The following is a 25,818-nucleotide window of genomic DNA, read 5'->3' as shown; positions in this document are numbered from 1 at the left end:
AGAGCATTTAAAACGGCGAAATTTCACGACAAAATCAATTAAACTCAAGTGAATCATCGCAATCAGTGTATTCGCATGTGGGGGTGAAGTATATCTGTTGATCTGCTGTTGACCATTAGCAAGTCTTGACAAAGATTGAAATCATTGAATTCCTGCATGCAGACTTCTGCAAAAGTACCCTCCAGGTGCAGAGAAGAGCTCCCAACTCTGCAGAGCTGAATTAGGCCTCAGCCTCTACTGTTAAATATTCAAATACGAGCCCTACATTTCTGGAATCATTAAAACAAGTGACCCACTCTCTCAGCCCTATGCTGGCAGGAGTTGAATCCACAAAGGAGTCTTCTCTGCCTCCTGGTCCGAACCGTCAACCACTCAGGTCATTACACCATGACCACCTCAGCTTTAGGACATAAGCACTCAGAACATTAGACCTAGCCAAATGATGATGAAAGAAAAAGAAACATGCAGAGATTACTGGACAGAACAAACTAAATCCCAGAGCAAAATGGAAACACATGTAGCCCTAAGCAGACAGCACACTGTGGCGGCCTACTGGACCACAGTCTGATACAGACTGAGCGAGCACAGCCTGGCAGTGGAGGTAGGCCGGCACAGACGGATCTTACTGTGACCAGGGAACAGACAGAGCTGCGCTTCCTAACTCTCTGCAACCAACGTCAAAATCTCAGAGATCAACATTTTACAAACGTAAAATCCTACTGGGAGAGAGGAGGACTGCTGTAGACTGGATATGTAGCAGCCTGCCATGAGCTCCACAGCTCTGTGCCACATGGCTAATAATTAATGTTTATTAATTAATAATTAATTAGTTGTATGTTTATATCTTATAATACCTTCCATAGCCCCTCTTGTTCCCCATGACATTTTGTATTGTTATTTTTTATTTATGTTAATTATGATGGTATAGTTTGTGTTAATGTGCTTTGGCAACGTTGTATTGTATGCAGTCATACAATACATAAAGCCACCTGAACTGAATTTAGTCCAATATGGAGGAAGCTATCGTAGTTTATTAGCTGTGTGCCCAGTCCAGTTTTACTGAAGCTCCTCTGTCATTAGAAACTGCTCCACCACAGAGACCCGGTTCACACCCAGTCAGGAGACCGGAGGACGTCATGCTGATACAGCTGTTAATACACTGTGGACACTTATTGTCCCGTTAGCGAACTAGCCAGTAAGCCTACTAACTGTCAGTTAACAAGCTAGCTTGCTCTGAGAGGTATTGTGACTGATTGTGACTGACTAGCAGGGTTCTGGGCTTGCTAGTGTGTTAGCCGTTAGCTCCAGTAGTTCACCAACCAGCCCTGCGAGTAGTCACTATGTCACCAAGTACCACGGGTCATGTGTCAGGATGTTCACCTGGACACAGACCTGCAGAATAAATTAGCAGTATATAAACTTAACTGTAAAATAATCATGCCAATAAACACTGAACATACATTAAAATGTAATGTAAGTTTTCTGTACATTTTATGTTTGTATTTCTATTTCAGATGATTTCAGTAACTTCCACATGAATTTAGATTAAGCCAAGATAATTGTTGAGACCCGTACGACAGACCCGAACCACTCGTGAGATTAGTTTTGGAAAAGAAAATTCAAAATACAAGATGATAAATGGGAAAGTAAATGTGACAAGTTCTCTTAACTCAATCATACGTGCCACTTAAGACTACATCTGTTCTTTCTTGCATGAGGCCCAAGTTTCCCCACAAACTCTCTCAGAAAGATCTCAGCAGCAGAACAATTGCCTGGATTTGTTTCATTTCCAGATCTGATATACTGTTCTGGGTCATTCACTTTCAGCCAAATCTGGTGGAATATCTACACGTCTTCATTCCTGACAGAAGGCAAAGAAAGTAACAATGGACTTATATTCTTATTCTCCACATCTAAACAGAGCAGACTTTAAAGTCGGACAATACAGCGGGAGAACATGCACAAGGATTTAACTGCATATGTCCAGAAATCTAAATGAAGGGCGCTCGGTACCACAGAGGGTTGTGAAGTACTTGTTATGCAGAACATTTGACGATGTGTTCAGGGGCAGACAGGAAACATGTTCTTCCAGCCCATAAATAAACTCTCCAGCCACTTCAGTGTTTTCTGCCTTACTGCAGTCCGCTAAATGAGCATGTTTGGTCTCTGAGGAGCAGCTCACACATCCTCACATCCAAGTTTATTGATTGCGTGAAATGAAACAGGCTTTCACCGCTGGAAGCCCACTTGGCTTAATGCTCCGTGCGGCTCTGTAGAGTTCCAGTTTGAGGCATGTGTTAATGACTTCACAGATTTGGCTGCTTTCCACGTGTTGTGCTGCTAGCTTGATGAAGTCTTTCTCTGAGCTAAAACAGCACATAGACGTGCCGAATGTGAGGAGAAGGAAGTTCACAAATAGTGCGTATAGATGTTGATACATAAATGTGAATGACACTAAAATTCTACAACATATTATGCTAACTCACATGTATCACGGAGGGTTTGTGAATTGAGTGAAAATCTGCCACTCAGGTATACAGCTTCCCGGGCTCACCTGACTGAGCGAGCAATTCAATTCAATTTTATTTATACAGCGCCAGTTCATAACAGAAGTTCTCTCATTGCACTTTTCCTGTAGAGCGGGTCTGGACCGTACTCTTTATATTATTAGCAGTCATCAAACAAAAATGTATCTCTAATCTTTCTATCTTTAATCTATCTTTTTTCTTTTAACGCGGAAATAACAGCACAACATTTAGAAATGCAATACTTGATGATTAAGGGACATTATTTCAACCTTAAATGTTTTTCTTAATATCGATATATTTATAATATACAGGTGATTTAAAGGGTCGATTCTTAATGTAAACATTAATGTTTTTAATAATGCACCAGGTTAGAGGGTTCCTTGTACAATTTACAGCATTAGATCGGGAATCTCTTTCACCAAGCAAAATTGGTATTGATACTAAAATTTCCCTAACCGATACTGAATCAAAAATCATATTAATTCAGGAAATCAGTGGCGATACCCAGCTCTAATGCACTCTGCCAAGTAAATGTACTATTGTAAATACGATAACATCAAGGTATCCAAAGACATTATCTAATGCAGTACATGAAATGACCAGATGTTTGACATGTCTGATTTCCTTTATTCGGCTGCTGTTTGAGCTGCTCCAGTAGCCTCCAGTTGTCATAGAAACCTTCGATGTGCTGGCGTTCACGCTGACACACGGCGCTACAAGATGTAGCTGTGTGCAACGTCGGACGGCCATCAATCTGAAACCGCAGACGCTCGACTGTCCCGCTGTTATTACAGACACGTGAACTAACCGCACACACTGGACTTGGCTCTTCTGTCAAGCCGTGAGCCTGCGAACGTCTAAGGTCTTCTGGGAAATGGTGTTCGTTAAAGCCACTACTGTCCTGATCTAAACATATGAAGCGAGCCACAGGACATGCTGCAGAGACGGGCTCTGTTCCAAGGCTGGATTTTTAGTTATTATTGTTGTTACAAATGCCAGAGTGAGGTTTTCTTACTTCTGCATCAGAACCTGGAAGTTCGGTTTCATTTGGTTCTCTATAAACACTAAAGTGAGTACAGCGTCAATACATAGTGTAATAAAGTGACTGTGCATGTCATTTATTAACTCTAAAATAAAAAGTGTTAAGTTACTCTTTAATTTGATATAATTGTGCACTTGAACATCAGCTGTGAACAAACAATAGACAAAAGACAATAAGAGAGACCTCTGAAACAACCCGGACTCCATAACAACATCCAAATCCTTCTTCACTGTTCTTCATTCAGCAGCACATTTAACCCACAGTGTTGAAAAGAAGCACTAATTGTGTGTTGACAGACACAAGCTGGATACATAACTGTCTTCAATTCCTATTTTCAGTGTGATATTTCCATTTTCATTAGCATCGCTCTCTGCGCAGAGAGTACAAGAAGAAGAAGAAGCAATAGCAGAGCAGTGTTTGAAAGGGAACAGATATATATAGAGAGAAAGAGAGCAAGTATCCGGGGCAGGAGTGCGGGCCAATTAGAGAGTTGCCCTAGGTTGTCCTGTTATCTTTCTCACACACAACCTCAACAGGATGAACACAAAGCCCTGCCCTGGAGTGTACGCACAACACACACACACACACACACACACACACACACACACACTGTACATACAAACCACTCACTCACATAATGATTGAATTATTGAAACACAGTGTGCTCCAATGTCCGTTCTCCATCACACACTTATACAAACACACACACACACACACATACATATATATATATATATATATATATATATATATATATATATATATATATATATATATATATATATATATATATATATACACACACACACACACACACACACCATTGAGACATAATCTAACAAGGTCAAAAGCAGAACTGGAGGGAGGAAGTGGGCTTGAGAGAGAGAGAATCGGAGACGAGGAAAAGAGGCCGGGTTGTGACAGAGAGAGAAAATGAAACGAACGAAGGAAGACATGAAGAACAACCGAAGGCACTGAAGGAGGGCAAGACGCTCTCTCTGGTTAGCAGCACACTGGAAACTGTAGTGCTGCAGTCCAGAAGGACAGCTCACTCTGTACGGTACCGGGGACAAGCTTTCTGCGGCGGCCTCCTCTTTGAAAACGACCCTATACGTTTCTGTGGGCTTCTGGAGATGCTGAGCAGTAATGTAAAGGACAACTGCACAGTGTTGGGGAGTACTACTGCATATGTGAGAAAAGTTGTACAAAGCCTTTTGTCCCGAGCAATAACTTCCCAGACCTCAAAACGATCTTGCCATTGACCTTCACATTTTGTTACTGGTAATATCTATGCAGCGCTGTCAGGTTTGTCGGTTATCTGCAAAAAGTGGGCTATTCAGATGAAGAGTGAAAGAGTGAGATATGGGGGGATATCTGAGCTGATCTGGCAACCCGCTGTCCTACACTTTGTCTGCTTGCTGCAAGTTTAGCACAGAATTACATATGAAAATGTAGTATTTAAACGTTTCAGACATCGCAGAATTAAAAATGTCTTTGCTTGATATAACTAACATCAGTCAACTAATGTTATATTTAAATTTTAGGCATACGGTGTTGGCAAGCTTGTGATCATTGCTCAGACATTTTTCTCAAACAACTTTATTATTTGGCTAAAATACCTGCATATAACGAGTTAAAGAACTTTAAAGAAGAACCAAAGTGTCAGTAACAGCTGAGGTGTTCGATAATCAATCCAAACATTTATCATCTGTGATGTGTAAGATTAATATTTAATGAACTAACGCCACCCCCATCACTTTTTCACGACTGGATCAGGAGTTATATTTGTATGGTTCATTAGGCTGTATTATGGACACTGGGTCAATTAGCCATGTATCATTTTATCAGGAGAATCTGCTCAGCTTCAGCCTGCAGCACAGAGACACACAGGTGAGCTGCAGGTGAGCAACTATAATGAAGACCCATCTTCATCATAGTTTGCATTGTTTTTATTTTGAATGCATTTCAGACACTTCCTTCCTTAATGTTTGAGTTATACAGAACAAAATAAAAGTAAAACTCAAACTAAACTCCAGAAACAAAGTTAAATCGCCTAACTGAAAACTTTTTTAAGTAAGTTTGTTGCCTAGAACTTTTTCTTTTTTTCCTCAAATGCATGACGATTTCAAATTATTATGCAAACCACATTCGTGGTTTTTTATTAGATGGTCTCCTAAGAAAGACAACACAATTGCATGAAGCTGAAACTGCATTCAAGCAGCACCGTGTAGCACCAGGCTAATCCTAATCCAAATACTAATCCAAATCCTAATCCAAGTGCTAATCCTAATCTAGCCCATTAAAGTCAAAATCAAATAGCTTTTAGAGAAAATCTTGCTTTTCACATTTTTCCATAAGTGCGTACTGTTGTCTCAAGATCTGACCTCAGACTGTACATATTGCAGCATTGTGTAAATTTTAAAAAAACACGTTAAATCAGTGGCGGAGTTGAGGATCTTTCAGCTTTGAAAACTTGGAAACATTAAAGATTTTAAGAGACTCTTACTCACATTTGTATAGCACTTATTTATCTTCTGTAGTCTGCTACACTGTCTATGTCTATACACCTGCAAACTATCTCCTGATTACACCGAGTCCCAAAAGCTGCAGCTAAACTCTTTACAGAGGACAACTCATTACTCTCATTTTAGCCTGTCTTCAATGGCTGCCAGGAAAATTTAGGATTGATTTAAGTTTTTAACTCACTGTTAATCCCCAAAGAGCCTAAAGTGTATTCTCACACAAAATTAGCTAAATTAAAAGTAATGTTTTCATTTCATTCTGACAAACCCTCAAGTTAAAGAAATATATAAAGCTAGAAAAAGCTAAAAATTTATGGAGTAAATGTGCATGTGCTCACTGCTGAGAATTAGCAGTCGAAATATTTGAAATAGTTGAAATGCTGACAGAAATTGAAGTGGCAGTCAAAATACTATTACTGAAAGAAGTTGAAATGGCAGTTAAAAAGAAAGTGCTGGCAGTTAAAGAAACTCAAACTTTTGTCTTGTCTTTTTTTTGTTCAAAGTTGAAGACCTGAAAGGTTTTGAAGTGTCAGTTAAAATGGAGGAGTTGAGGTGTCAGTTGAAACGTAATCACTGTAAGAAATGAAAGCAGTTGAAAGAGGTGTTAGTCGAAATACAATTACTCAAAGAAGCTGAAACAGCAGTTTGTCTAAGCACTGAACGAAGCTGAAGTGTCATTTTGAGTCTGAGCCCAGATGAAAGCAGTGGAACTGTCAGTTGATGTGTGGGCACTGAAAGCAAAATCACTTGTCAGTTGAAGAATAAGAGATGAAAGCAGGTGAAATGTCAGTCGAAGTGAAAGATTAAAGCTGTGGGACTGTCGTGCGAGTAAGAGATGAAAGCAGGTGAAATGTCAGTAGACATCTAAGTGGTGAAATCAATCTGACTCTCAGTTGAAGGGCCATATTTTAATCACAGACAGTGCAGCAGAGCAAACTGCTGGCTGAATATAGATCAGAGGGTGTGGTGGTTAATACATTTCAGCCAATCACATCACTGGTCGCATCGCCCTGAAACAGCTGAGCCAATCACAGTGACAAGTGACATGAATGAAGAATCTGCTTCTCCAGGGACTCGTGTCGTTGTCTGGATTTTGCCGAGTGGCACGATGTCAACACACAGCTCCACAAATCTGCGGCCAGAGGCAGATGGTGCGGAGTACAATGATGATGACCAATAATTAAAAATGTGTTTGGTGGAGCTGTTTATGTGATTGCATCAGTCCAATGCTATGAGTCATAATTCTACTGTATTTCACCTTGTAAATAGTTACACCATATCTTAAAATGTGATACAGCAGTGCTTGCTTCGTAATGCATTTAAGGAATAAAACGCGAATCGCTGAACGATTTTTTAAAAAGTTGGAAAGGACGCTGTGATGCATAGGATCAGTCTGGTGTCTCCCGCATAAACAGGCAGTTTACGAGTCATGACGGACCGGTCTGATGTGTGTAGAGGTGTGTGTGGCTATTCTGTAGCCGCCTGGTGTCATTTGCAGTTGATTTAACGAAGGTAAACAGTGGGCGGCCATGCGTAATGACACTGCACGCTGACACGGCACTTCTCCAGTCAGAGGTGGTTTGTGTGCTGCTGCCTTCAGATGGCTGCAGGGATTTAATGAAGTGAAGGAGAAGCTTTTCATGCAGTATAAAAGCAGCTGTGGACAACAGATACTACTTCTTTTAATGCTCTTTAAAACACATCTACCAGTTGAGGAGTGTTTCATTTTATCATTACATTTACATTTTAAGTATTATTGCGGTATTTCTGCACATTTGCTCCAAGTATTTAAACTGGGAAGTACAATTACAGGCTGCAAACAAACCCAACTGTCCTGTCACCATGGCAAAGCAGTCCAACGCTTAAGTGCCAAAATCTAAGACGGCCACAGACTTCACTTCAATCACCACTTTCAGCTACTGCCCTCAGGCCAAAGGTACAGAGTTCCCTGTGCAACGAACAACATCTGGAGAAAATCATTCGTCCCCGTTGCCATAAAATATCTTAATCAGTAGGAACAGCCACTTTTTGAAGCCAGCCTGCTACCTCTTTTCTTTTCTTTCTTTACCCTGATTCAGTCCTCACCATCGAGTACTTGGTGCTCCATAAATGGAGCTTCTCTTGTGTTTTTATGTAAATGTGTTTTAATGTGTCCCGTCCGGATGTGATATGTTGTGTTTTAATGTACCCTTTTAAAAGCAGATTTCTGCACATACAAGCAAAGACAAATTTCAACCTTTTGCACGTAAAAAAGGTAGACAAAAAGTATTTTCTATTCTATTTAGTTTGCTCTTATTGATAAAAGATAAAGAGACTAAAAAAAGTCTAGAGAACGCCTAATTTCCACCACAATACCAACAACTCGCTTTGCCTCATCTGAATGAACCTCCCACCTGTTTGTGTGGCATCGTGGTGCTCAGGCGGGAGGAGAGGAACAGACGAGGGAAGCAGTTCAGGTCAGGTGACCCCCGGTTGAACAGCACGACATGAAAGCAGTCGCAGTGTCATTTGAAGAGTAACAGATGTAAGAAGTGTAAGCGCTGAAAACAGTTGAAATGTTAGCTGAAGAGTAAGTGGTGGAATTAGACGAAATTTGTGCTGAAGACAGTTCAGGTGAATACAATGTAAGCAGTTGAAGTGTCCTTTGGTATGTAAGCACTGTTAAGATGTCAGTTATTTAAAATGTTTTATTTAGCGATGTAAACTAAAGTGTACACAATACTGGCACAGTTGAAAGTAATGTTTCATTTCATTATGACTTTGAAAAAGCAGCAGCAAAGAAGTCTCTCTGCGACCCCGAGTAGGGCTGCACGATATGGTAAAAAAAATAAATAAATCATATTGCAATTATTTTGACAGATATTACGACGGCGATGTGATTCGCGAATGATCATTTTTGCATCACAATTTTCATTTTCACTGGAAAAACTATTAAAATCACGATGATGTGACATTTGTTGGGGTCGGCACCAAACAAACAAACATGTTTTCTTCCATCTGGAGAACCAGATGTGCAGTCCGGGCGTCTCTGCAGCACTTCGTTAGAAAGCTGGGGGTTTTTTTTAGACATTTTACCTTTATCAAAAAATTGCAGCTTCTGTGATGTTAACACAAATAAATCTTAATGGGGTTTTCTCAGAATCTACAGTACGACACACACACACACACACACAGGTGAAGCTGTGTCAGTAGGAAACGTCTTACTGTGGATAGATTCATCTACTCTGCTTTTACAAGCTTTCATCTCACATTTCCTCTTCCCCTTTCTTCTCTTTTCTTGTTTTGTCTCCTCATCTCCTCTTGTGTCCTTCCCTCTTGTGTCCTTTCCTTGTCTCCTCTTCTTTCTTCTCCTCTTCTCTCCTTGTCTCCTCCCCTGTTCTATGTTGTCGCCTCTCAACTCCTCCTCCACTCTTCTTCTGTCCTTGTCTCTTCATCTTTCTGTTTTCCTCTTCTTCTCGTCTCCTCCCCCCCTCTTCTCTCTTCATTGCCTATCTTGTTTCCTCTCCTCTCTCCTCCTCTCCTTGTTTCCTCTCCTCATCTCGTGTCCTCTCCTCTCCTTGTTTCCTCTCCTCATCTCGTGTCCTCTCCTCTCCTTGTTTCCTCTCCTCATCTCGTGTCCTCTCCTCTCCTCCTTGTTTCCTCTCCTCATCTTGTGTCCTCTCCTCTCCTTGTCCTCCTCCTCTCCTTGTTTCCTCTCCTCATCTTGTGTCCTCTCCTCTCCTTGTTTCCTCTCCTCATCTTGTGTCCTCTCCTCTCCTTGTTTCCTTTCCTCATCTCGTGTCCTCTCCTCTCCTCGCTTCCTCTCCTCATCTTGTGTCCTCTCCTCTCCTTGTTTCCTCTCCTCATCTTGTGTCCTCTCCTCTCCTTGCTTCCTCTCCTCATCTCGTGTCCTCTCCTCTCCTTGCTTCCTCTCCTCATCTTGTGTCCTCTCCTCTCCTTGTGTCCTCTCCTCTCCTTGTTTCCTCTCCTCATCTCTTGTCCTCTCCTCTCCTCCTCTCCTTGCTTCCTCTCCTCTCTCCCTCTCCTTGTTTCCTCTCCTCATCTTGTGTCCTCTCCTCTCCTTGTTTCCTCTCCCCTCTCCTCCTCCTCTCCTTGTTTCCTCTCCTCATCTCGTGTCCTCTCCTCTCCTCGCTTCCTCTCCTCATCTTGTGTCCTCTCCTCTCCTTGTTTCCTCTCCTCATCTTGTGTCCTCTCCTCTCCTTGTTTCCTCTCCTCATCTCGTGTCCTCTCCTCTCCTTGCTTCCTCTCCTCTCCTTGCTTCCTCTCCTCTCTCCCTCTCCTTGTTTCCTCTCCTCATCTCGTGTCCTCTCCTCTCTCCTCCTCTCCTTTTTCCTCTCCTTCCTTCCTCTCCTCTCTCCCTCTCCTTGTTTCCTCTCCTCACCTCGTGTCCTCTCCTCTCCTCCTCTCCTTGCTTCCTTTCCTCCTCTCCTTGTTTCCTCTCCTCTGTCCTCTCTCCCTCTCCTTGCTTCCTCTCCTCATCTCGTGTCCTCTCCTCTCCTTGTTTCCTCTCCTCATCTTGTGTCCTCTCCTCTCCTTGTTTCCTCTCCTCATCTCGTGTCCTCTCCTCTCCTTGCTTCCTCTCCTCTCCTTGCTTCCTCTCCTCTCTCCCTCTCCTTGTTTCCTCTCCTCATCTCGTGTCCTCTCCTCTCTCCTCCTCTCCTTTTTCCTCTCCTTCCTTCCTCTCCTCTCTCCCTCTCCTTGTTTCCTCTCCTCACCTCGTGTCCTCTCCTCTCCTCCTCTCCTTGCTTCCTTTCCTCCTCTCCTTGTTTCCTCTCCTCTGTCCTCTCTCCCTCTCCTTGCTTCCTCTCCTCATCTCGTGTCCTCTCCTCTCCTTGTTTCCTCTCCTCATCTTGTGTCCTCTCCTCTCCTTGTTTCCTCTCCTCATCTTGTGTCCTCTCCTCTCCTTGTTTCCTCTCCTCATCTCGTGTCCTCTCCTCTCCTTGCTTCCTCTCCTCTCCTTGTTTCCTCTCCTCTCCTTGTGTCCTCTCCTCTCCTTGTTTCCTCTCCTCTCCTTGTGTCCTCTCCTCTCCTTGTTTCCTCTCCTCTCCTTGTTTCCTCTCCTCTCCTTGTGTCCTCTCCTCTCCTTGTTTCCTCTCCTCATCTTACAGACAGACACTCATTTGATCATGTCGGAGCAGAAATTTAAGAGAGGATGGTAAAAGCCATCTGTAGACAGGCTCCCAGTGTTGGATGGACAACTGAATGAAACGAGATAGTCAGAGAGACATCGTCTCTGCAGAAGGCTGAAAACACACCGAGGTATCTGACGGATGCAGATTTGATCGAGCTTTAAAAAGATGAAGACTGAGAAGAGACATTTCTTCAGAGCGGGGAGGAGATGAGCCCGGTCATTAACTGTAAAGTGACTGTGTCTGATTAAGAACCATGCAATACAGAAGTGCTGGAGGACACAAACATCACGCTAATGATTTTAGCTTGCGGTGTGTTCTCACTGAACATTTTCACCTCAGTTTATCTGCACAGATTTGACCGCTGCAGTCTTTTTGCAGGTGGGGGTGCACCGCTGCGATACAGATTGGTATTTGGGCCAATACTGACCTGATTAAGACAGTGGTTCTCAAACTGTTTCTGTCACGCCCCCCTTCAGAAGCCGAAAAAAGTTCATGGCCCCCCCCCCCCATCACACGTTAGCGGATTTAAGTCTTATAGATCATTAACAATATTTGGGGAGCAACAAATACAAACGGAGCCCAGCTGATTACTGAACTGAAAATAAAACTAATGATTCGGGTCAGCTTGACGGCATCAGCAAACGCTTGTTTTTTTATTTCCCTACATAAATCATGATCGTTCAGCTTCGTCCGCCCCGCAGTTTGAGAACCACCGGATTAAGCAGATCACATACTGCCCGTGACGTGAAGGAATAAAATACAGTGAACCAAAACAGGAAAGGAGCGGCCGGACAGATAAACCACGAGCTGAAACTCACTTTAAAGCTCCGTAAAGCCGAGAGGAGCTGCAGGTTCAGCTGATAACTCAAAGTGTCACATTGTTAGTATATAAATATCGATCATAGCTGCCTTACGTATTCACTGCTGGTTAAAAGTCACAAGTAGGTATTCAGCTGGTTATAGGATTCTAATTACTACGGCTCTTATTTGCACTCACTGATAAGTTAAATATTCTCACTGCTGTTCCTTTCAAGTGTGCAAACAAGTTCACTACTTCTGGAACTCCCTTTGTCATAAAAACACACTCACAAACACACACACACATCCAGCTCCATATTCACAAACACTCTGTCACGCCTAGCCTTTCCCTCCAATCAATTTGTGCCACTCTTGTCTGAAACATACTTTAATGTTCCAGCGCTCTTTCTTCTGCCACTGCTATTTAACACACTTGTGTATTATCCTCTTATCTCTCCCTCCCTCCTCCTTGTTTCCTCTTTATCTGCTTTGAGCATTCCTCGGCTCTCTGACTGTGGATCTTCACATCATGCTTTCAGATTCCAGTAGACAGGTGATTTGCAAACGGCTTTAACAAACGGCCCTGCAGAGCCCCACCGCCTGCTGGACACCACCACGCACATCCACCCGCTCCTGCACATGTTTGAGCATACGTGTGGTCTGATGTCATGTTTTCCAGCCGTGTTATAGATCGGACACTGGAAATAACTGAAATGTTACACTCCCCCCTGCACTGCTGCACTTTCTGCTTGTGTGTGTGTGTGTGTGAGAAAGAAAGTGCTTTTGAAGTTGCATTGGTTGCAGCTCTCCTGCTTTGACCATGTTTGTACTTGTGTTGTGTTAATCTGAGAGAGCAGAACCCAATTTAAAGAGCTGCGAGTCTATTTCACAGCTGTTTGACCACACACACACACACACCCAGAGAAAGTGTAAATGACGATGTATTGCTCGGGGCTTCTGACATTTAAACACTCCTCAGAAACGTGTGTGAAGCGGACACACGGTCGCAGAAAGAGAGTGTGTTGTGCAGCAGGTCTAATGCAGTATGACCAATCACTGGAGTGCTGATAGAGTGATGGAAGGTGACGACAAGATGGGTGAACGAGTGAAAGGGAAACAAGTTCAGGTTTTAAAAAATACATCACTTAAGTATTTCCATGTTTTTGTTTGTTTCTTCTTTATCTTGTATCAAAAGGAATATGTCTGTCCGCGTGTTATATGTGCATGTTTAATACCGTGCCGTTATCAGAGGGTGTAGCTTTGGTTTCATCCTGCACGGTCTACATGTATATCAATGTAGCAAGTAATACATTATTAGGAAATTGGTTATTGCACTGTCCAAATTAATGGTTGTCAAAAAAAAAGAAATGCTGTGTGAATGGCTGTGTTATTAATAGACTAAAGCTCCATTCAGACTGGATTAAGTCTCGAGGGGAGGTGACATTTTTTAACTGGTCAGTGCTTTTAATCCTGTCCAGAGCGGCGTCCTTGTGTTTTAAAGTGGATGTCTGAGCTGCTTGTCCTCCTACTTTATTTTTTATCAATTCAGTATGAAATTTGACTTTTGTGTTAAAATGGAAAATATTTTTGCTAATCTGATAAGTAACGCCAGCATAGAGGCCTATTTGGGAACAAATATGACAACAGAAAAAGGCATCAGGACAGTAAGAGCTTAACAAATGGTCTGTCGTAATATCAGCTTCAGGTAGGTGCTGGTATTCTCTTTTGAGCCTATAATACAGTTACGTATATTTGTAACTATATTTGTTTCATGTAGTCAAACTGTCTCATTAGAGCAGCCGAACCAGCAGTCAGCAGCTCCTGTCTGCAGTGGACCCGTGGACGGACAGACAGCTGTCTCTGGATCACTGTGAGACTGAAGGAAACTTAGAAACAGCAGGATTCTCAGGCAGGTTCTGCAGGTTTCTTCTCTGGGGTCTCAGCTGGTTTCTGGAGGTTTATTCTGGACGGACGTCAGAGACGATGATCTCCTCTGGAAGTGTGAGTCGCACCGAACGATTCGATGTGAGTTTCAGGTATTTGTGTTCGACTGAGTTAGGACTCTGAGAAGGAGAGCGCCGTTTGACTCAAATCCACCTCCTGCAGTGTCGTTGCCTCTCCTTCAGCTCTGCGGCGCCCCCCCCCGAGGAGGCTTTAGTCTCTTTAGTCTGTGTCCTGCTGAATGAGTTAAAATGCCGTCCTGTGTTTATATGGACGGCACTGACGTCCAATAGTGCTTTATCTTTGGTTGATATTCAAATCTAACATCTTTTTTAGGAGAATATTAACTGTAAAATCAAATATATGAATAAAATGTGGATTTTGGCAGCTGGACAGTCAGAAGAACTGTTAAGGACACCAAACCAGTGAAAATAGGATCTTGAAAAGTGAAGGAGACATGTCCTCCCACTCCCATTTGAAAGGACACCCTTGCCATTATCGTAATTTGAGATCTGATAACGATAAATAATCCGGGATTTGTTGATTATGTTTTTTAAGAATTAAGAATCCCTTAATTTCACATTTCACAGTGGAAAAATAAACATTTCAAAAGCATAATACTAAGAGCCAGAGCTGCTGTTGTTTTTTAACCTCTGTTGGAGCAAATACAAGTCTCAAGTCCTCATTCATGTGACTTAAGTTTGACTCAAGTCCGAGTCTCACGTTTACAGCTCAACTAACAGAAAACATTTTAAACTTGTGAAAAAAATATAGGAAGAGTTTTAGTCCCATTTCCCACAATGCAACTCTACTGTACAGGGTCACTTCAGTAGAACCTCCACGCCTCCTAAATGCCACATGTTTAAAAATGTCAAGCCTCGAGCCCCAGCCAAGATAACCCCGATGACATCATCTGGGTTATTTTCACCTCCAGAGCCACAAAAGACATTATTGAACTGTTTTCACAGACTGAGTAGGACTAACCACGACTGGTAAACTGACCTTTATGTGTAAAATTGGTGGAGTTCATAGTCTGAGACCGATATGTGACAAGCTAAAATCAGTCGATAATATGGACCTGGATATAAATATATAATGAAAAATAAACAAAGGTTATCTCTCTGCCCTTTAAATAATGAGAAATGTGTTGTGGCACATAAGAATTTTGGAAGGAAAATAGGTTTTCCTGAAAGGGCCGCTTCAGTGTGAGTCTCTCTCTCACACACACACACACACACACACACACACACACACACGGTTGTAATTACAAAGACATGCATTCATTCACACATTCACAGATGGAGCGAGCGCTGGGGAGAGCTGCTCACTTCATCTTAATCAGCGGGGGAGCCGCACAGATTTGTATTCTTCTTGGTAATCCCCCCAACACATCCCAGAGACTATCACTCACTGCTGCTGCAACCTTGATAAGTGTGTGTCAGTCTGTTCAATCTGCTCAAACACACACACACACACACACACACACACACTAGCCTTACCTGAGATGATAGAGGCATGTCGAAATTCCTCTGAGAAATGGATCGGCTCATAGGGAGACGTCTCGTAAAACTCTTCTCCTGAAAAACAACAGAAAACAGAAAAGCGTTCATCTCGTGTTTGCGTTCAGAACCGACAGATCCACAGAGGACGCCATCTCCACTGCCCGCCACTCAGCCTTCACACACCTCGAGAGCAACAGCACCTACATCAAGATGCTGTTTGTTGATTTCAGCTCAGCATTCAACACAGTCTCCCCCATGAAACTGACTGACTGGAAAACTCTGGGCTTGAGTACCACACACTGCAACTAGGATATTGGACTTCATCACAAACAGACCCCAGACAGTCAGGATTGGCGGTCACACCTCCTCCACGCTACTTTCAACACTGGAGCCCCCCAGGGCTGTGTGCTCTGCCCCCTCCTGTTCACGCTGTACACCCACGACTGCAGCCCCCGACATGGAGACAACTCTGTTGTGAAGTTTGCAGACGACACCATTACAAACAACGATGAGACGTCATATCAGGAGGAAATCAACGATGGTGCGCAGAGAACAACCTACTGCTGGATCGGCCCAGGACCGGAGCTCTCTGCAGCGGGTGATTAAAACCGCTCAGAAGATCACTGGTACCCACCTAGCGAGCATCAGTGATCTGGGTGAGGTGAGCCACCCAGCCACAGCCTGCTCACCCTGCTGCCGCCTGCCGCCGCCGCACCACCAGACTACAGAGCAGCTTCTTCCCTCAGGCCGAGAGACCCCTCTCCTCCACCTCATCCTCCGCACTCCACCATCAACAATGACAAGGAACTTTCTGTTATGCTGCTTTTGCACATTACCATACCACCACCTTTTGTATAGCATACGTGTAGAAAGTAATTGTATATATTGTTCTTATTTTTACTCTGTTCTAATTTTAAATATTTGTATATATGTTCTGCGTGTGTGGCGTGAAGGGAGCTACAACTTAGAAACCCCGTTACAGCCTGATACGTATGAGATCGGTCGCAGGGCCATTAAATACAACAGCAGCACGCCTCTCTCTCTGTGGTGACATGAACAGATATCACCACTAGGGATGTGCCCATATCAAACTTTCACACCGCAATTATTGCGGTAAAAAACATCACGATGAACAGTGTGATCACGATATTCATCGAACCTTTCAGAAATACTACTATTAGTGCTAAGAAATATATAGTAAAATGACCTGACACCATGTGAGTCACACACTGCAGCTTTATCGGGCCGGAGAGCTGACGTCAAATACACTTCAAACACCAGAAACAAAAGCAGGTTTGTTGTTAACAGTTCAAGACAGTTGAGTGTCATGTGTATACATATTCTGAGCGTTCATAGTAAAAAATTATGTTCAGAGGACAAAACGTGGCAGCGTGTGATGCTGAACTTACATTATATTACAGGCCAACTGTTTATAACACAGCGAACTTTACTGTACTGAAGGTTTGAGTCATTCACTAATAACCAGTGTACCAGCCAATGTACATTTACTGGTACTTTACTTGAGTATTTTCATTGTATGCTACTTTATACATCTATTACACTACATTTTGGATTTTATTGTTTTACCAACACAAAATTCACTAACATCAGATTTCTCTTTTCATACCCGTTTTGTGCCATTAGGGGACCAGAAACGTCATTTGATGTGACAATGTGTTGTGACAGCTGTAGCTTGTTGTAAAAAATAAAAATAAAAAAATAAAAAAGGTGTCACCATCTGACAGTTTTGATCATGTCGACACTGTGATCTCAAAAGAGTCCCAGTGCGATCATTCAGAAAGTAATTTGTCTTTTAACCATCATCCACACTGAGCCAAGGCCTGCGTGAGACCCGGCCTTCGCCATTTCTCATGTTTTCAAAGCTTCACCCACTAGAAGTTTCTGTTTGGCTGCCAGAAAACATCGTGTACTCTCTTCTGTAATGCATCAAGGACAACAAACAAAAGCCGCAGAGTGCTGCGACTGTAAATCACTGAGAGAAACAGAACTAAGAGCACTGAGTGAAACAGTCGCAAGAATTAAATGAGCTCAATTTGACTGATTCTGCAGACATCACACGTCACTTGATGTGATTTGCATTATGTTTCTGTCTGAGCTGTGCCTTTCTTCAAATCATGTTTTTCTGTAAAATAAAAAAAGAAACAGTTCTCTATTGGTCTTTCGTGAATATCATGTTGCTATCAGACGATTATAACTCGCATTAGTGAGATACGAGTTCCTGTGAACGTGAGCTGCAGTCAGAATTAGACTGATATTTCAGAGGCAAGGCAGGTTAATTAGCACCTTTCAACAACAAGGCAATTCAAAGTGCTTCACACAAGACATAAAAAGATATTCAGACAAGATGTAGAAGAAACACAAGGGAATATAAAAGACACGTATAAACTTTATTTTCTTAAAAAAGAAAATAAATTAGGAAGTTAAAATAATATTCAACTGAACGAAACAGATTAGACAGGACAATAAACATGACAGTGTAGTGAGAGATAAATGAATAAATAGTCCAAAATGTAAAAGGCTGTGGCAAACAGAAACTGTTTTCAGCCTCGATTTAAAAAAAGGAACTGAAAGTTGAAGAAGACCTCCACAACAACACATGCAACGACACATAAAGACCCCACACTGAACAAATACTGTCTCTGCTCTAATATGTATAACCTCTGCACATTAAACGCTGTCTTCTGCTTTGCCAGTACTGTGTCACTGCACAGGCCGGAGTCCTGTTGCAGCGAGAAGACAAACAGCAAGCAGAAATGGCTGAATGTCACTTCAGGACAATACTGCACCAGAAGGAGACGGCAGGGAGCTTATCATCAACTTCACTCTGTTTCTACTGCAGCGACATTAACAATAAACAAGCACAGAGTCATCCAGAGGCTCCTTTAATCTCCCTCCACCCAGGAAATCAAAATGAACTCCGCACAGACTTCTGGAGGGTTGTAACGTTGCATTAAAGGCCTGGCTCTGTCCGGCAGCAGTGGTAGAAGTAGCCTTTGGTTTTTATACAGATTAAACAAATAAGACATAACGTGGAAGGCAGGTGGATTGTGTTTCCTTTGGACAGAGCCAGGCTAGCTGTTTCCCCCAGTTTCCAGTCTTTATGCTAAGCTAAGCTAACCAGCTGCTGGCTGTAGCTGCATATTTACCGTACAGACGTGACAGCGGTATCAACCTGAATGTCTGACTCGTGATAAGAAAGCAAATAATGTTGAATGTACAGATGAACAGATCAGTTTAACAGCTTGAACACGCCCCCCCTTCACAAATTCATGACAAAAGAAGTGCATCTGAAGCTTTTGGGGTCGAGAGGACAGAATTACTGGATTTTCTCTGGAAAAGAAGGAAAATAACTTCTGTTGGAATGAAGACTATAAAATGGGACCAGTAAAGTTACACTCAGTGGGACTGAAGGTGTCACATCTTACGGTCACGTACTGCACGCGTTAGCAGTATTTCTATATTTATGTTTAGGGTGAGTCTCCAGGAAATCAATGAGAGTCAATGTAATGTCCTCTGAAGTAATGGAAACACGGCTGTGTGTGTGTGTGTGTGTGTGTGTGTGTGTGTGTGTGTGTGAGGATAGCCACAACAGTCTGTTGCCTCTGACACATTACGTGATGATGTTGTGGAGTTTATAATAAACTAACAACTTGTAACTTGAGAGAAGTCATTGTGTGAGGCCGCTCAGCGTTAACCTACATTAACACTCGCTCTTTCCTGCCTTTTGTTGGCACGTTGTTATATCTTTGTTACCGACTGTCCATCAGCGGAAAAGCACACCGCTGGCGGCAGGAAAGTGTACTGCGCGTGCAGGAGGGGCCCCACGTGTGCAGGGGCCCCAGATTACCTCGATTTTTTAAAAGTTATTTAAATTTGGTGGATGGATTTGTGCCATATCTGACGGTCCTACGGGGGAACGGGCTCAGTCAGTCCCAAATTCAGTTTGTTTCGAGACTAATTCATCTAAAAACTGACTGCTAAGAAATAACGTGTCGCTCCGTCAGACATCTTCTCCACAGGAGCAGCTGTCTCTAACATGAATGTTATTTTAAACTCCTCAGATGTGTCTGATATCTCGGTGCAGATGTCAGGCTGATCATTTAAAACTAAGGAAAAAGCCTCAGAAAGGACTTAAACTGTATGTTTTCACACTGATGTTGCCTTTTCATTTACACTATCAGCTGTGATGCTGAACACGTATCATTTCAGCGTGCTGTGTTTGTATCACAGCTACTTGTGGTCAAAAGCTCCACAGGGGAATTTTCATGAAATGAATTATACCTGTACAATAATCTAAGCTCAAAGGTCCACTTACTAGCTTTCAGAGCTTTCAGCCACATCTCACGGTCTTTGGTTTGCTTAGTGAAGACAGTAAGATGTGGTTGAAAGCTCTTTAGCTTCGATGATTTTGTTACATAAACATTTATATTGTTTCCCATTCTAATGATTGTATTTCATGATTTTGCTAACTGTGTACAACGCTTTGCTTTGAGTCCGCCCATTTAGTGTTTATAAGTGATGATAAATGGTTTATAGCACACTGATGTGTGTAAGCAGATGTGTTTATAATAAGTGTTTATTAATGTACAGTATTTGTCAAAAAAGTATAACTTCTCCTATGAAGACACATTTTATATTATTACAGCTGTGTTTCTATATCGTCGTGTGTTATCTGTTTATGGAGGAGTCACAGTTTGTCATGTTTATGTACGGCCCCTAAATGCTAAACAGGGGGAGTTAAAGTTGACGTTTATTCTAACAAAAGTCTGCCTCTGGAAAGTAACTCCAGACTAAATGTGGCCTTGACTCATGAGCTTAGCGTCGCCTCAACAGCAGCTGATCAAAGAGCTTGTTTTCTTTTTACCTTTAACAGGAAATGGACCGAGGATTACGGTAGATTGCTCCCAACAGCCACCATTTCCGTTTATCCTTCAGGTGAACACTCAGCAGAGAGTAGCTTATTCACACTGCATTCAGAGGCGGCGGGACATTTTCCCTGGCATCTCCGGGAACACTGTGTGCTGTGCCAGGATCTCCAAACTAACGACTTCTGTTCACTTGGTGTTTTGTCTTTAATCTTTGCGCCACACATTATCATGCCAGCGAACTCAGCTGCTGATTTACTACAGTGCTGTTTCAACACTGCCCTAAATTTCTCTGCAATCATTTGCCACCCGTGAGCATTTGTCTGGCATTGAGCAGGGATGCGCCCCCCCCGCTGCTCGACTGGCACGGCTCCTGCCTATAGTTACAGACTTGAGATCATCATATCCCGGGGAGCTTCAGCTAATTTACTCCGTAAGAGTGAAATAATACTTCATGAGAGACAAACGAGGCTGCTGCAGACAAGTGGAGCAACAAATAAATAGATCGACTATAGACAATTTACTGCACTCCTGCGTTACACCTGCCATGTTCATTATCTCCTCATGTGTTGCAGCGAAGACACCAGATATTGATTGTGTTTATTGGGAAACAAAAGAAAAAGACTTCTCTAGAGGAAGGACTTCTTATCAAGGTTTCAAAATAGCAACCTCTCTAAATAAATGCTGGACATGAGTGCAGACTGCTTGTGTGTAGTTTGGCAGTCGGAGTAATGTCCACAGATTGGTGCTGAGGCTAGATGAAAGGAATGCTACAAAAAAAAAAAAGGCGGAGGTATTGGCAAAAGTGCTGCTCTGTGTCTGCAATTACTGGCAGACACAGCCCAGCATCCCGAGAATTACGGCCATATTGGATGATTCTGCATTTCAGTGCCGATGCAGGAAGTGGTGTGACCTTTACGTAGAGATGTGGAAGGGAAAGGTGTGGAGGTCGGGGTGGTGGATGGACGTGTAGCAAGTCTGACTGTCATGCAGGTTTGTTTCCCCAAACAGAGAAAACAGCCGTGAACAAATCTGAGATGTGAGCAGCAATTCAGAGGTGTGAGGACACCCCCGTTCTAGACAGGTTTGACTTTCATGCAGGAGACCAGAGTTTACGTCCCCGTCACAGACCTGCAAATAATGTCTTTTATTAACTTGTGTGCTTATTTGGTCAAAATTACAATTCCCAAAAAGAAGACGTTTTAATTTTTTATATTATTCTGCAGGGACAGCGCCCCCTAGACTCATGTTCTCCAGTGGGTGGCAAGTTTTAAATTCAGACTGACAATGATGATACTGTAATTTGATTGGTCCAATACTTGTGAAGGCGGGACATCACTTCAGTTCCAAGTTGACACACAGGCAGTTAACCAGCTGGGGATTGATATTATCTGTTGCTGAGTCCCATCTGTGATTAGAGCACTCCCTCTGTTACCGTGAATTATGCTTCGGCAAAGATTCACCTCTCTGTGAGCTCATGTAGACAAAAGGTGTTGCAGAGACACCTCCCAAATCTCAACAAACCCTGCCGGTTTGAAAGGGAAAATAAAAGACACAAACATATTGGCAAAATACTGCGTACATTTGCCAACGTACAGCCCAGAGAAGCACGCTCCAGCCTTTCCTCCCTACATCGCTCCGTTGCTCCAGGAACCCGTACGTTACTTTGTACTCCGTGACTCCATACGTTACCCCACGACTAAATACACGCCTGCGTACGTTATTCTGTACATTACTCCGTATGGCAGTGACTCCATATGTTACATTACTCCATGCTGCTCTTAGATAACACTGTGACGTGCAGAGTGCTGAGGTTTCAGGACAATCGGGACAGTCTGCCGTCACCACATCTGGCCCGTGACAGAAAGGCGCTTCTATAAAGCAGGATGATCACAGCGCTGACGACGGCGCGGCGCTGACATAAACAAAGTAACGTCAAGTGGGAAATAGTGCTAACGTGGGCGTAGCTTGCTAGCTTCCACTTTCCAAGCGGAATACAAACTTAACAGCATGATGTGTCCTCCTTAACGTTCAGCGTGACAGAGTAAACCACTACTGGTTGATAGCTGCAGTACACACAAGGGAAAGCAAACACCTGTATTCTATACAGGATGGCGTTGTCCAGTCAGTAGCGCACCATGCAGACTGATATTGATATACGATCAATTGATGTTGATATGGTTCTATAATAATCACTCTGCTTTGTTTCCTTGTGACCCAGCAGCACATGCTCTGTGGCGTGGGGGCCGGGAACCAACGATCCTCAGAAACAGGAAAACGGTTCCTGGAAAGAGACGTCGCTGTTTTTTAACAGAACAAAATTCCATTCACCTCCATTGTTTCTGGGGTAGAGACAGCGGGTCATTTGGGTGAACCGACCCCGTAAAGAGGGATGCAAGAGAGCATAAATAAAAATCCATACATAAATGCAATGACCTTAGAGGGAAAAACAAATAGGTGCAATAAGATTAAACTGACTTTGAGTTTCTGCACACGAGACAAATGTGACTCATTCTGGAGTATGTACTCATTTAAATTTTCTGCTCAGTCATACGTTTAATGATAAGACGCTCACTGTTTCACCTGAAGGTTAATTATCAGAGACATGTTCTTGAATTATGAGCCACCTTGAAACCAGAGAGCGTGGCTGCCGGAGAGGAGAGTGTGTATCTACGTGTGTGTGTGTGTGTGTGTGTGTTTAAATAATAAGGCAGTTGAGAGAGATGCTGTGTTAGACTGGTAATCCAGCCTGAAGGTGGAGTGAGGGGTGGAGGTGAGGCAGTAGTTCTGATAAACAGTGCAGATGTTTATGTATGAAGCTGTTACAGTGATTTTACCTGCAGGCATGGACACACACTCTGCTCTGCTTACTGAGGCTCTACACACACCTGGCAACACACTGCGCAGGTCGAATGCAAATGTGCAGAATGTCATGAATTACTCTTGTATAATTTCTGCTGGGGGCATTTCTTATTGCAGTTATTGACTCCTCTAAGTATTTACACAATGTTTCAGCCTGTGTTATATCGGCCCCAGATGGAGCCAGTAAGTGTGAAGAATGAACACACTACACCGCTCAGATCTTCACAACTAAATCAGTGTGGCTGATAAAGCTGTGATACACTCAGCGGTGGAAGAAGTATTCAGATCCTTTACTACTAGTACTAACACCACACTGAAAACACTACAAGTAAAAGTCCTGCATTCAAAACCTTACTGCAGTAAAAGTATGCGAGTATTATCAGCTAAATGTACTTAAAGTGTGACAGTGAGAGTCGTCCCTGTGCAGTAAAACGCTTCCTGTCAGTGTTTTATTATATCTGATGTTTCTGGATTCATATTCCTGCTGCATTCATGTGCGTGTTGCATTTTACTGCTGCAGATGTTTCAGGTTGAGCTCATTTTAACTGCTTTATATACTGTTGCTGAGTTTCATCTGCAGCAATGCATCATGGTCTATAAGAGCATCATATGTTTGCAGCGTCGATGTCCTGTGAGAACCACGTATCTCTAAAAAGTCTTTGTGACGATGCGTTTCCCAGCTGATCCGAGGGGGGGTTAAAGGGTTTATTCAGCTTCAGGAGGAGGAGAGTTTCCTCAGCACATGAAGGAAACTCTTCATCCTTCAGCTCATCAACACGTCTAGAAGTCCCTCCACGTTAACGTTATGTTTCCTGACACAGTTTACTCCTCAGTGTTTGCATCACACACGAACCTGAAGCTGAATCCCTGTCACAATGGTTAGCCTGGTGGTGGAAGACTTCAGTAAAAGTGGCAATACTCTGTTACAAGTAAAAGCATTGTAAAAAATATGCTTTATTATTATTGTTATTATCATGCACCTTTGAGAACTGTGAGACGTCCAACATCGTCTATGGAGAAAATGTGTTTTGCTAAATAAACTCTGGGTTTGGGTCCTGTCTCCTAACAACAGTACTTTACTTGTAACATCTTTTAAACTTCCATAACCATAATCTTTCCCAAACCTTAACCGAGTAGGTAGTTAGTTCTTGTTAACTTAACCAGACCTGTCCAGGGTGCCCTGGGTTTAAGGGGCTGACCATGAACCATAATATCCCTTGTTCGAGTCCGACTGAGGACCTGTCTTGCACGCTATTCCCCATCTCTCTCTTCCATCATTTCCTGTCATCTGTCTGCTGTTTAATCTCTAATAAAGGCAAAACATGACCTGAAATAACAACCAGACTTTACCCGTAGGAGCAGGCATACTGTAGGTACGCAGACTTGTTGTGCTCAAACCATCATAAAATACTCAGAAAGAGGTCTTCTGGTTTGTGGACATGAATAAAAGTATTAAGATATAGAGGTATGCTGTGCTGTTTCCTAAAAATGATGTTCATATATAACTAATCTACCTTTCGTCAACAAAAAAGTCAACGCCGACTTGAACCTCGAGGCGGGACATTTTGAATATTTAACCAAAACCACAATCTCTCCCTAATCTTAAGTGTTTTAGTTTCCCAAACCTACCAACAGGTGTGCTGCAGGATGCAGACACAAGTCTCTGAGACAAAGTCCTGAGATTTAAACTGTCCATCCTGACCTCCTACTTTACGCCTGTTAAACTTCCTGGACTGGAAAAACATTGCAAGTTAACATCTAGGCAGCAAACACATCCCAAAGATATTTGTTAAAAGAAATCAGGACTACAGCTGCTTTGAGATACACACCCATTGAACTGCGAGGCCATTACAGCACCTAACACCTACTCTGTGACGTTACAGACTGATGAAAGGATGAGCCGGTGGCACGATGAAGCAGCTGGTGAGAGGAAGCTGTGCTGCACTGCGTCTTCTCCACCACTCAAATCTGCATACATGCATTTTGCCTGCTTGCATGTAGAAAGTGTGTGTATTTGTGTCAAGGTGTGTGTAATAAGCTGAATTTGAGAAATCACAAAGTGCTTAGTTGCACTCCTCCCTGGTGCTCCTCTCAGCTTTCACTCCCTTTTAATTATTACTGGCAGAGGAGAGTGCGTCCACCCTCCGAAACGCTCTGCAACTGCAGACTTCTCCTCGCACTTTTTCTCTCGTCTTTTCTACTCTCTTGCTTCATCTTTTGTCCTTAAAGCAGCTATAATCGATAGCTTTATAATAACAATACATCATATAACAATGTTAAAACAATGAGACAAAGCGAAAGGGTTCGCTCGTATCCGTTGAACCTGCAGCTCGGCTTTACTTTCAGCTTGTTGTTTGTCTGCTGCTGTCCTGGTTCGCTCTCAGCTCTCAGAGCGTCGCCTCCAGAGAAGAAGAAGCTGTAAAAACTCTCTGAACTCGAGCTGCTCGGCAGCAGACGGCAGCCAGACGCAGTCAGACAGCAGCTGCTGAACATAGCGGAGCATCTAGCAGCTAAAGAGCCAGATGTTTCCCTCAGCAGCTGCTGGACATAGCGGAGCATCTAGCAGCTAAAGAGCCAGATGTTTCCCTCAGCAGCTGCTGGACAT

At 42.9% G+C, this 25,818-nt stretch overlaps 1 protein-coding gene across 1 annotated transcript in view; it reads right to left on the bottom strand.

Annotated features, from left to right (window-relative positions):
* The window catches only part of gfra2b (GDNF family receptor alpha 2b), a 104,186-nt gene that overhangs the window by 48,440 nt on the left and 29,928 nt on the right, over positions 1 to 25,818 (bottom strand). The window contains exon 3 of the mRNA XM_044174405.1: positions 15,463 to 15,540. Within this exon, the coding sequence (XP_044030340.1) occupies positions 15,463 to 15,540 (78 nt within the window). The remainder of the gene's footprint in view (positions 1 to 15,462; positions 15,541 to 25,818) is intronic.

The sequence above is a fragment of the Siniperca chuatsi genome, linkage group LG18 (assembly GCF_020085105.1).
Source record: "Siniperca chuatsi isolate FFG_IHB_CAS linkage group LG18, ASM2008510v1, whole genome shotgun sequence".
NCBI classification, from domain to species: domain Eukaryota; kingdom Metazoa; phylum Chordata; class Actinopteri; order Centrarchiformes; family Sinipercidae; genus Siniperca; species Siniperca chuatsi.
This window is presented reverse-complemented; position numbering and strand designations above follow the sequence as displayed.